This window comes from Cupressus sempervirens, chromosome 8 (assembly GCF_028749045.1).
Source record: "Cupressus sempervirens isolate cs-2001-9-10 chromosome 8, ASM2874904v1, whole genome shotgun sequence".
Taxonomy (NCBI): Eukaryota; Viridiplantae; Streptophyta; class Pinopsida; order Cupressales; family Cupressaceae; genus Cupressus; species Cupressus sempervirens.
Genome location: NC_143125.1, coordinates 538,044,828 through 538,058,166, shown reverse-complemented (window position 1 = coordinate 538,058,166; position 13,339 = coordinate 538,044,828). Strand labels below are relative to the sequence as shown.

Sequence of the window (13,339 nt, the reverse complement as noted above, 5' to 3'; positions counted from 1 at the left end):
GCCATAAGTCTCGATCATGGTGCACAGGAAACCCTCGTAGTCTTGGATGCAAAAAATAGGCATCCGAATCACCCATTCCTCTTTTGCCCTTCTAATGCTGGCTTTTATTGGATGATTGTCAAGAGTTTCCTGCCACCACTTCCTACATTCCATACCGCTTAGTCCTTCGAATGCTATATTTTGTGGTGTGATTTCAGCAGTTGCAGGTGCATGTGCCTACACCTTGCGCTTCTTCTTACTGTTGCTACTAGTGCCTTTACTTCGGTTACCTATGGGCAACATTTTCATCCCCTTCCCAGCTGTAAATTCTTCTAATTCTCTTTTCCACTTCCTCTTGCCTACATACTCCATTTGTTCTTTTACTTGGTTAGGTCAATTATTCCTTCGTACAACCAAATTATTCTCCTTTCCTGGTGTTCATACAGATCCATACGACCCTTCTAGAAGCTTCTGTAAACGTTTGTACAATGTCTTTGCTGTTTGCACAGTAGCTTTATTTTGTAAGGCGTTCAACCTCTTGATCAACCTCTCAGCCTCTTAGCAATGTGCCTATGTAATGCCTTATGTGTCCGTACGGTGGCAGTATTTCATCGCCTGATTCTTGCGTGACCGTACATTGTTTGGAGTAGTATAAAATTGCATAAATCCTTTGTAAGCATGACCGTAGGATGTTCCCTAATGCCTACGCAATGTATTATGATGTTCGTACAGCGCCTTCAAAATCTATTATGTTTGCCATACGGTGATGGGGTGCCAATAATGCACCGTACAGAATGTGCTTGGGTACGGCCAAGGCTCTCTCCTCTAATACCCATATAGGCTTTGGTAACGTGATGAGTGTTTGGATCATGCAATCCCCTCTTGGGAGTACGGTGATGTGTTGTTTCCCTTCCTTCCAGCCGTACGGGCTTCTTTTCCACCTCTACAACTGCCGGTCTTATGGTCCTTGCGCCTAGTTTCTCCTCTTCACCATACACCGTATGGTCTTCAACATGCCGTATAGTTTCTGATTGTTGTTCATACTTTCCTTTGTTCTGCGTGGTTAAATTTTTTTTGTGTATGCCGTATGGTCATCACTCTTCACTTCCCCTCTACATTTCATCGTACACTATACGGTCTTTCCTTATACACGTGTTTTGCCTTGCCACCGTACAGTATATAACCACGTGCACATGACACTTGTAATGCTTGGCTGTACTATTGTTATTAGCATAGGCTGTACGGTCTTGGTACTCTAACCTTTTTAGCCATATGCTGTACGGTGATCATTAACTTGCTGAGGTTGCCGTACGGTGACTGTATGGGACCATACGGTGACTTAAATTTTTATTTTATTATTATTATTATTTTCTTTTGAAACTACTGCTCCTCACTGTTTGTTAACGGGGGAACAATTCTGGCATGATATATTTTTAATTTGGAACCGTTCACCGTTTTTGGAATTTCCTGCTCGTCCAATGTCCATAGCTTTATTGCTTCGTTATCACCGACTTCTCAGATTTGGTATGCCCTGACCCATTTGACTTTAAACTTTCTCGGTTTGAATTCGTTCCATCCGTCATACTTCAACACCAGCTGTCCTGGTTGGAACTTGTTTAGTTTTAGGTGTTTATCATGTCACGCTTTGCGCCTATTCTGTGTCACCTCTGTAGCCCATTGTGCCAATAGTCGCTTCTCCTCGAGCTTGTTCAGATTATGCAACCTTTCCCTTAGGCTTTCCATGTTGCCTAACTTATTCTCCAGTGCGATCCTCAGACTCGGTACCATAAATTCTGCTGGTACCACCGCCTCTTGTCCAAACATCGATTGGAACGGTGTGTGTTCCGTTGTCACTTTGTATGCCGTGCGGTATGCCCAGAGGGTAGATGACAAGTTTTCCTCCCAATCTTCACCCTCGACCACACATGACTTGTAGATGATTGCTACCAAGATCTTGTTTGTAGCCTCAACCTGTCCATTTTCTCTTGAGTAGTATGGGCTAGATAGAGAGTGATATATCTTGAATTCCGTTGTTAATAGTTTAATGACGTGATTGACAAAATGCCCTCCACGATCACTCGTTATCTGAAGTGGAATCTCATACCGAATAATTATTTGTTCATATATGAATTTTGCTGCACTAGAGCCCGTGCTTCCACCCACTTCATTAAGTATTCCGTACCTACAACTATATATCGACATCAGTGCCTTCAACTTAGTCTCAGGGGTCCCACAAAATCCAATCCCCATTGTTCGAATAATTCTTGTGCATGTGAAGGGTTAAGCGGAATAAAGTCTCTCTTTAGTGGCTTTCCAGCCCTTTGGCAAGTGTTACACCCAACGACCCATTCCTGTGCGTCATTGTACACTATTGGCCACCACAGTCTTGCCAACAATATTTTTCTCGCCATGGTATCAGGTCCCATATGTCCTCCTGCTGGACCCTCATGTGCTTCCTTCAACACTTTTGGTATTTCCTCCTCTAACACACCGTCGCAAGATGTGATTAGGCCCCATTTTCTACGGTAATCCATTAATCAATTGAAATGTACGACTCCTTATTACTAATTTTCACCTTTCATTTTGTGGCATCTCCTTCGATGGCTGTCCCGTGGAAAGGTACTACCCAATACTCATGTACCACTTTGGCAGTACTGCAATTTGAAATAACTGTGCATCAGGAAAATCATCATTCACTTTGTCCGCTGGTTCACCTGTTTTAATTCGCGACAGATGGTCTGCGTTGACATGATTCTTCCTAGGCCGTACAATGATCTTGAAGGTGAATTCCTGCAACAAAAGTAGCCACTAGCTGATTCTTCCTTGGATGATAGGTTTATTCACCAGGTACAACAGAGCCTGATGGTTTACATAAAACACGAACGGTGTTGCCAACAAGTAATGTTGGAACTTCTGCACTGCGTAGACCATTCCTAAGGCTTCCCATTTGGTTGTATTGTAATTTTGTTCTACTTTTGATAGTAGTCGGCTGGCAAAATACATCGGGTGATCTAACCCATGGTTACCTATTTGTGCCAAAGTGGCTCCTATTGCATAATTGGATGCATCAACGTGAACATGAAATTCATTGTTCCAATTTGGGTACGCCAATATAGGTGTTGTGGCCAATCGTACCTTCAATCCTTCAAATGACTCATTGTGTTCTTTCTCCCATTTGAACGGTTCCCCTTTGCATGTCAATTTGTCCAGCGGGTATGATAATTTGGCGAAGTTCTTGATGAATCTTCTATAATATCCTGTGTCCCAGGAATGACTTCACCTCTGTTACATTTGTAGATGGTTGCATTTCCATTATCACTCTGACTTTGTCTGGATCTGTTTTCAATCCCTCCTTACAGACTATATGTCCTAGTAATTTTCCCTGTGGAACCATGAATCTGCATTTCTTTGGATTTAAGGCTAGTCGCGCCCTTCGACATCTTTCCATGCATTCGCCCAACGCCGCCAGATGTTTGTCTTTGGTGCTGAATACGGACCAGTCATCCAGGAATGCTTTGAAATTTTCGACAGACATTTTGTCGAATATGTGCAATATGATTCTTTGGAACATAGCCGGCGCATTGCATAGGCCGAATGGCATTCAGTGGTATGCGTATACCCTGCCTTCTACCACAAATGTCATTTTGAGTTTGTCCTCTTCTGCAATGGAAATTTGATTATATCCCGAGAACTCGTCCATAAATGAATAAATCTCATGTCCAACTACTTCCTCCAATATACTGTCTGTGAATGGTATCGGTAAGGGGTCCTTGATTGTTACTGCATTGAGACATCTGAAATCGACACATATCCTGATTTGGATGGTATCCTTCTTCAGGGATATTATTATGGGTGACACCCATTCACTTGTTTGAACCTTAAAAATAATACCGGCCTCCAACATTCGGTTAATTTCTTCTGTAACCCATGCTGTGTAATTTTTATTCATCCTGTAAGGTCGCTTTCGTACAGGCATTGCACCTTTGATCAACAGAATGCGGTGAACACACAGCTCCGACGGTACTCCTTTCAAATCCTTGAATGTCCAAGCAAATACATCTTTGTATTCTAGAAATATTTTAAATGCTGCTGCTTTTAGTAGTGGATTCCAGTTATCCCCCACTAGTATGTTTTTTGGTTCGGTCTCATCTCCCAAATTCATGGTTTGTACTGTGACTTCGTCATATTTTATCGGCTTTCCCTGACTGAATACATGTGCAGGTGTTTCATCCAGCGGTGCGTCCCCTTCTTTTATTTCCCTGAATTCTTTTGGAAATCCGTCTTTGTTGTGCCCATCCTCTATTGTTAGTATGTTGCAGCTCTGGAATAGCTCATACTCCTCCATTTGCTAGTGAAATAATTCATCCACCGAATCCAAATCATCGTCCGTCGATCCACCTTCCAACTGTAGGACTCCTTCCTCATCCAGTTCCATTTGCTGCTTTCCTTCATCCTCTTCTTCGGAATCAAATGATAGAGCTTCTTCACCCACCATTTGTGTGTGTAAATCAATAATGAATTTTCGTCCTTTTCTTTCCATTGATAGTGTATTCTTCTTCTAGTCATGCTTAACCTTTGCTTGTACGAGCCATCCTCGGCCCAGAATGGCGTCATATCCTCTCCTCTTCAGCAGGATGACGACGAAATCGAGTAGGAATGGTTGTGTCCCAATAGTCACTGGTTGTGCCATCAAGACCCCGAGAGGTTTAATGCTGTGTTAGTCCGCCGTTAGTAATTGGAACGTAGGTGGCCACAATGTCGGCTGTCCCAACTTCTTCTAGGTATCTTCTAGTAGGACGTTTACACCTGAACCTTCGTCCACAATTGTGTCTGAAAGGACCGCTCATAATATACCCATCTCTACAATCACCGGATGCCGTCCGAATGTGAGCGCTAGCAGCATTGGGTCCGCTGCACTTGCTCCGCTTTCCTTTTCCCTTCCATGTTCTCCTGGTAGTTTAGCAGTCGGGACTATGTTCGTGAGTGTTGTCCGTAGTTGAAGCAGTGTGAGGATCAAATCATTTAACTTGACTGGTATTTCAGTTTGCAATATCTGCCTTATGATATTTTGTTCTGTACAGTTCCTTGTTGAGGTACCGGTAGTGTCCTTCGATTGTGATTTCTCTGCCTAGGTTGCTTTCTCAATTTCTGCCTGTGCTTCTTCCAATCTCTTCTTTTCTTCTGCCAGGTTGGGGTACAGTTTTGCTCGTTTACGGGTGATTGCCAAGACTTCTTCGTCCGTGCCAATGCTGATCAAATTCACTCCTGATTTTGGGCACTTGGCATCTTCATGATCTCCAGGACCGCACCATCTGCATAACAACTTTGGTGCGTTTGTTGATGTACAGTTCCGTGCAAAATGGCCCCATAAATTGCATGCTCAACATTGAACCATCGGGCAGCCATTCGCATCGTACTGAATTTGGCTGCGGCCCCCATTATTATTGTTGGTATTGTTGTTTTGCCCTCTTTGCTGTATCCACCCGAAGTGACACCATCATTGCTTGTGTTTCCGCTCCTTCCTAACGCGGAAGCCTCTGGTGTCAGGAGCACTTGTTGATGCCCTCTAGTTTTCATATTGAAGGGGCATTCTTTTGTGGAATGTCCCATAATTTGACAGATATCACAAAATTCATTTTTTAGACAGGACCCCTTCGTTTGATTTTCTGTCTTGCATTCTGTGCACCATAGCTCGTTTCCCTTCGTCTCTTTCTGCATATTCTTAAATTCCTTCATCATTTTGATCGTATCTTTCTCGAGAGCTCGGATCTTCTTTCTGTCCTTTTCATCACCACTGCTATCTTCTTCTGAAGATGAGTCATCTGAGTCGGATGAGCTACTTTTCTTCTTCTTTTTCGTTTTTTGTTCACTCTCTAAGTCCATCGCCCGATTGTATGCTTCGGTGTATGATGATGGCGGCACAATCTTCATTTTCTTCCTTAAATTTGGGCGTAGTCCTTTAATGAAGCATCTCTTTTTTAGCCCGTCTGTCAGCTTACTTTCCATTTTATTTATGAATTGTTTTAGTTTTTTGGCAATATATATGGACTGTTTCATTTTTCCCTTGCTTTGTGGTATATATTTCTACTACGATCTCATTGTCGTCTTGTAGCAATTGAAACTCGATGATAAACTCCTTTCTAATTGTTGCCCAAGAAGTTAATTTTTGGGGATCAGCGTCGGCAAACCAATCAATTGCTACACCCCTTAGGGTTGCTAGAAATTGTTGGACTCATTCATTTGTGCCGGTTACGCCATTCGCTATCCAAATTGTTTCGCATGTCTTACAATGTCTGATTGGATCGACCGTTTAATCACCATCAAACTTTGGCAATTTTTCCTTTGGTCAAGCCATTACTATTCGAGTTGGAGGTACTTGTTGTGTACCCGCACTGTTTTGCACTCTCGTGTTGTTTTGCACACCCGTGCTATTCTGCACACCCACGTTGTTCTGCACACCCGCGCTATTCTGAACACCCGCGCTATTTCGAACAGTCGTCTTATTTCCAATAGCCACGTTACTTGGTGAAAAGGATTTTCCTCAAGTGAAGTTGTCTGTTCCGAAAGTGTATCGCGGAGGAAGAGTTCACTCCACGCTCGTGCTCCCTTGGCACTCCGAGCCGTGCGAGTTAATTCCCTTCTATTTGGATTCTCTTCCCTTGGCGTATACAGGTTATGAAATTCCTTCCTTGTTTCTTCCACCAAATTCAACCGCTATCGAGTCTCTTCCAACAATTCTTCGGTGCTTCGGTGTTCGTCGGCAATTTGCTGAAACCTTCGTCTGTGTTCGGCTTGTTGTGCCAAAATTAATATTTCTTGTATTGTGCGTATTTCATTTTTTTCCTTTATCTTATTCCTATCCTTGTTAAGCTGATTCGACATTAGTCTTCATTCCTCTGCCTTCGTTCTAGGTCCATTGGACAATGATGCCAAATGTTTACCATATGGGGTAAATAGCTTAATGAATACAGATAATAGACAAAAACATGTAACACAGCAATACTCCTTTTATTATTTGCATATATGCCAAAGAGATTACATAGTGCTTCCAATGATGATTACCACAATGATCCACTGTCCATTCCGAAGGGGTGACTCAACCGTTGTGCCCATTCGGATATAATTAATTCCACTCGTTGGCTACATTATAATTACCAATTACATGCTAATCTACCTGTTGGCTATTTTATAACTTTACTGACAACACTGATATGCCAATACTCATGTTACATAATATGATATCAAATAGTAATTGGTGATTACCATGTGTTGACATTCTGATAGGCCAATACGTATATGATATCATGTACTGGAAATCTTCTAATCAAAGATTTCTTGAATGTGTTATTTTTGAAATATAACAAATGGTAATATCTATGTGTTTTATCCTTCTTCATTAAGAGGGAGTGTTAATGTTATAATTTTGCCGGATAAATTAAATTATATATATGAGATATATAAATAATTTATGGCAAATATTATATATGGAATAATTAACTTATGTTAGGAGTATATATAATATATATGTATATAAGATTGTTATATAACTATTATAATATATTGAGAAAATATTATTTGTGATATAACAATAACTAGTTTGAGTTAATATGTTAATAAGAGACATGTCTCTACAAGAGACGTGGCTCTTTATATCTCATATATATTCATTAAAATAGTAACTTGAAACACATAAAATCTACAAGTGCTATTACGAGTTACTATATATCCAAAATTTGGGATCTTTAATAGAAATCAGTTATGTCCTAACAAAGAATGAGATTTTCACATGGACAAACAAGATAAATGGAGTCACCAACATTGCAAATTGGCTAGACCTTTTTTATGATTTGTGTAGTATGAGTGTAACGCATGAAGCCAACATTCTCCCATTTTCTGGCTTTGATCATTTTCTCGCTCAGATGCATATTCGACTACATAACCCTCCAAATCAGTGACCTTTCACATCTGAAAATATGTGGTTCAGAGTCAAGCTGAGACGCCTCATTGAAGTTTGGTGGAATGAACTGTAGGTTGGTAATCACTTACATCTTTTTTTGCTTTTGGAAAAAGTAAAGTTACGTCAAAAGGAAATCGAAAATTTGGAACAAAGAGCATTTCATGAACATCTTTAAAGATAGGATAAGGTTAGAATCAAAGCTTGTAGACCTGAATGAGAAAGTGATTAGGTCAGGAATGAATGCTGAGAGTTTTGAGGAAAATGAGTTAAAGGAAGCATTGATGGAGATCTTAGCAAGGGAAGAATTTTTTTTGAGGTAAAAATTGAGGGAAATTTGGCTAAAGGATAGGAACAGGGACACTAAGTTGTTTCACCAATCATGTGTAACTAACATGAGTAAAACCAAAATAACTGCAATTAAAAAGGAGGGTGGCTCTCAGGAGAGAAGGGAACCATAAATTAATGAGGAAGCTGTTAGGTTCTTTGAGTCCCTTTTGAAAAAAGTGACCCAAGTTAACAAAGAGAAACTTTTGACCAATATACCTTAGATCATTATAGTAGGTCAAAATGAAAGATTGTGGAAGTTAGTTAGAGACGAAGAAGTTAAAAAGGCTACCTTTGAGTTGCATGTGGATAGGGATCCCGGTCTAGATAGATTTCCTGCTGCATTTTATAATTTTTTGTGATATTGTTGGTCATGAACTCCTCTTGGCAATTGGAGAATCACGAAGTTAGACCAATCTGTGAATTGTTTTTGCAACCACACCAATCTTAGTCCCAAAAAAAGAGGCTAGGGAGATGAGTGATTTTAGGACCATAGCGCTTCGCAATACAATCTACAAGTTAAGAACTAAACCCATAGCAAAAGAGTTAAAGAAGTGCTTGCAGATGTCATTTCAGTTGTACAGAGTGGATATATTCTTGACAGTTCAGTTTCTGAAGGAATCGAAGTACCTCATGAGGTTGTTCACTCAACTGAAAAAGCCAGATTTGCTCACATGATTATAAATTTGGATGTATTGAAGGCTTACTATCAAGTGGATATAAAAATTATGAAAGATGTTTTGAAGAAGTTTAGATTTGAGAAAAATTGGATAGGTTTATTGCAATGCTTACCATCCAACAATAGGAGCATGCATTCGTTTTATTTCTATGAAACTTTTGTAAGGGTTTGAGAAATTGAGTGTTCATCAAAGGAGAAACCTAGATATTAGAGAAATTGAATTCTAATTTCCCAGCTTTCAACAAGGGACCAAAGTTTTAGGTTATTAAGTTACATGTAGAAGGTATAGATCTAGTGGGCCTTATATTGTAGTTTTTCTGAAGTTTTTGATTCTAACTGTGTGTGTGATTCCTTGATTCCTTTCTCTTAATTGTACATCCTTTGTTGAAATCCATCTGATCCTTGTTCCTTATTCAGTTTCTAGATTCTGCTGTTAGCTGTAAATAGTGAGCATTCATTAGCTCCATGGGTTATTTGCTTCAAGTAACATGATACTAAAATCTCCCATTTTGACAAAATTGTTGAATCCCTTTTGTCCTTTAATATAAAAAAAGAGAGTACATTTTTAGTTTATTTGTGATGTAGATCCAAAACCCCAAGATTTGAACTGTATATATTGTAAAATTCTTGAGGTTGTTCCCTAGGTTTGAAAAGTTTTAGTTTAATGTTTGTTATAGGAAGCTTCTCATTCTGATTTGAATAAAAGGTTTTTACCTGACACACTAGGGCATTTGTGTCTCTAAATTTTGCAAATTAAAACTTCAATACAAGGTAAATTGAGATATCCCAATGGATGTCTTACAATAGATCCCCAATTTTTTCCTACTTAAGTACCTTCACCCTGAATATTGCAGTAATATCCTCAGCGAGGACAAACATGCATGTCTTTCTACCCCTTCCCAGGGCCAACACATGCAACAAATTCCAAAAGTTATAAAAGCAATGACAGTTATTCCGACACAAAAGTGATAGAGGAAGAGGAGCTGAAAATGATTCATTTCTTGTAAGTTAAAAACATGTCTCCCAAACTACATTTGTTGTCTGCTCGATTCTATTGATCTTTTGGAATGCTATCAAGGAAGATGTTTTAGAGGTGGTTGAGGACTCCCAAAGGAATAATTAAATGCTCATATAGATAAATGCTGCAAAGCTGGTCCAAATGCTAGAAATAATAAATGCAATCTCTTATGAACCAATTTCATCCTCTGGCTCTTCGCAACATGGTCTACAAAATAATAGCATTTTGACTTGCATTTCAAATTTATTGCTAAAGTAGAAGGATGCTTCTTGGATAGTGTGGAAATGGTAGATAAATTCATTCTGTTATATATAGTATCAAATATAAGCCAAATTTCTGGAAAAATATAATAATTAAAAGAGGTTCTTGAATGATATATTATGTAAATCCCTTTTTGAATGTTGCCTGACTTTTGCAACCAGGTTACTCTCTTAAATTGATTTCTTTGCCATGAAAGTACTTTCTTGGTCGTCTGCTTTTTGCTTTGGGCATGAATTCCTTTCTTGGAACAGAACTGATAATGGCATACATAAATTGCAAAGCAAATTATACTAATTCATTTTTGAAATTATAAACGCCTAAATTTACTCAACTCAATGACTTCAAATCTATCCATTCCTCTTTTCCTAGGATCTTGTTGTACTTAATACTTTGTGATGTTTAGACATAATGATTAATTGATAATGTGTAGTACATGATACCTTATACTATAGAATGTGATTCCCCCTGATATATTTTTTGTGTTTGTTTCCAGTTGCTTTGACTACACAAATGCGTTGGCGGTGAGTTATGCCTCTGCACTTTTCTGAAACGTAAAAGTAACTTCCATGTTTAGCATTTCAAAACTTAAGGGGAATATAAATCTAAAGTGATATACATTGCCATGAAACATCTTATAGAAAAATGATCAATTTTCAATTTTACAATTTGTTACTCATATCAATTTTTCGATTCAATAGTTTTCTTTTATTTGTTCACCTTGTCAACAGAGTATAGATGGGTGAAAGAGAAAAATGTTTACATCTATGTTTATTGTTATCCTCTTAGAAAGGAAAGAAAGGAACTTAACACAATGTGATTTATGCTGGGATGGTATTTGTCTCCTACATCATATATTCTTCCTTTAGGATATAGCTAATAGCTGCAGAGCATATAGTTTCTCTCTTTTAGAATAATTTAGTATTCTAGGGTTTGAAGGCATCTAGGCAGTGGCAAACACTGAAAGGAAGAGGAATATATGGTGGCTGTAGATTCTAAAATGTCTTGCAAGATGTGTATGTGGGACTACATATCAGCTATTCACAGAGATGTAAGCTGACTTTACTGATTTTTTGAACTGTTGGGAATTACTTCAGAGCTATTCTAGTCTAAAATGAAATTCAAACGATTACAAGCAAGATGTATTATAGTTTATCCCATAAATGATAAAGCATGAGATGATGGGATAGTTTTGAGCTGTTGCTGTTCTTTGTGAAAAAATTGGTATGGGAAGACAGTATCCAAATATATCAACCAAAACACAAAAGAAAATAGAAGTACAGAGTTCCTGCCATTGTAGATTTTTGGTTTTGGAAAGTGGTCATTGTGTTGGTAACATGGAAAATTTATGTGGCCGGGCAGAGAGCTTGTTAAAAAGAATAATACAAATGTTCTGCAGATATCAATAAATTACTTTTAAAATGCGGATGTCAACCAATAGAGAATTCAAAGGAATGGTATTCACAATTAAACAGTGGAAATTGAGGATATCACCTCTCATTGCCATCCCATTCGTAAGAAACAAGCACAAACAGAAGACATAATGTTAAACTTTCTCCATGCACATTTGTTCTCAATTGGAACTGTTTTCTTTATTTTATATGTCCAAGGGGATCTTTTCTGTTTTTTTTGTGTTTTTGATGCTTTTGAATTTTCTCAATAGTTTGCAATGCAAAAACAATAAACTTTTAACACTAAAATGAAGTTAACAGCTAGGAAATTTAAAGACACTCTACATATATCAGATTTTTATTTCTTTCAGCCAATACCTGGTATTGACATATTAGATCTGCACTTCAAAATGTAGTGGATTGATTATTTGGTCTCCAATATGATCTGGGAATACTCTAACTGAATCTAAATGGGCAAGGCTGTTCTCGGCAAAAGTATAACAAAGCCGGCACGATTAGTTAGTACCCGAAAGGTTGCACGAAGGTTGAGTCGTTCCTTTGGAATATATATGTATACCATCCTATTGAACTATGGATCGACATTATGGTTGTAGGCATTACTGAATTTTCTGCTTATATGCCTACAATACTATCTTATGTTGTGTCATAGTCTAGTCTCTAAATGGAATAAATCTATGTTTGCCTTGTGCGACGAACATTTGGTGTTGTTGCTTGTAGAACCTGGTATCAAAGATGTGTTCTGAAGATTGATGCCAAACTTAATAAGGATCAAAATAAAATAAAAGAAAATGATGATGTATGCACAACACATGAAGCATTAATTCGCACACAATAAGTAGGACAAAGGTATAGACTTCAATAGTTCGCTAATGGGTATAGAGATGGTGTCACTCAAGGTGACAACAGTGCCACAGGAGCATTGACCGATAGAGTGCATGCGCCTAACCATCCACGAGAGGACTTGATAGAAGAAACAAGGGAATAATTTAAAAAATTGAGCTTGATCGAAGAATCAAGGGAGGAATCCCCAAAGTTGTATACGCTAAGGGTGGAGAGTCCAGATGGAAGAGAAGGAACCAGCATGGCTTCACGTGCCGAAGGAGCACGAGCGTTGGGTGAACTCTTCATCCCCGATGTACTAGACGAACAGATACAATTCGATAATTGAACAACTCTACTTTTTGAAGAACCCATCACACCAGCACAAACCAATGTGGTTGTACAAAGTAACGCGGTTGTGCAGAACAATGTGGGTGCGCAAAACAACAGCAGTGTGCAACAAGAATAGACACAACAAACTATGTCAAGCAGAACAAGGCAAAAGCTAACGATGGTAGGGCCGAAGGAGAAACTGCCTAAATTTATTGGTGATGGGACATTTGACCATGTTCGACATTGTAAAATGTGTGAAACGATATGAGTTGCGAATGGCATAACGAAAGAGGATGATTGGATCCATTAGTTTCTAGCCACCCTAAGAGGCGTACCAATCGATTGGTTTTCAAACATTAACCAAAAAAAAGTGGCCGCATGGGCAAAATTAAAGAAAGAATTTATAGCAAAATTCTAACTACTAAGAGATGACAATGAGATCGTAGTGGAAATCTATAGTACAAAGCAAGGGAAGAATGAGACATTTTGTGGATACACAAGGCGACTAAAAGAGCTGGTGGGGAAGATGGAAAGCCCACCAGCCGATGGCTTGAAAGAAA

The 13,339-nt window shown here is 38.8% G+C and overlaps 1 protein-coding gene across 6 annotated transcripts in view; it reads left to right on the top strand.

Moving 5' to 3' along the window:
* HCAR (coenzyme F420 hydrogenase family / dehydrogenase, beta subunit family) overlaps window positions 1-13,339 on the top strand; it is a 218,961-nt gene that overhangs the window by 152,045 nt on the left and 53,577 nt on the right. For all 6 annotated transcript variants that reach the window (XM_089798344.1, XM_089798342.1, XM_089798343.1 and 3 more), the window contains one exon: window positions 10,712-10,739. In XM_089798344.1, coding sequence (XP_089654470.1) covers window positions 10,712-10,739 — 28 coding nt within the window. The remainder of the gene's footprint in view (window positions 1-10,711; window positions 10,740-13,339) is intronic.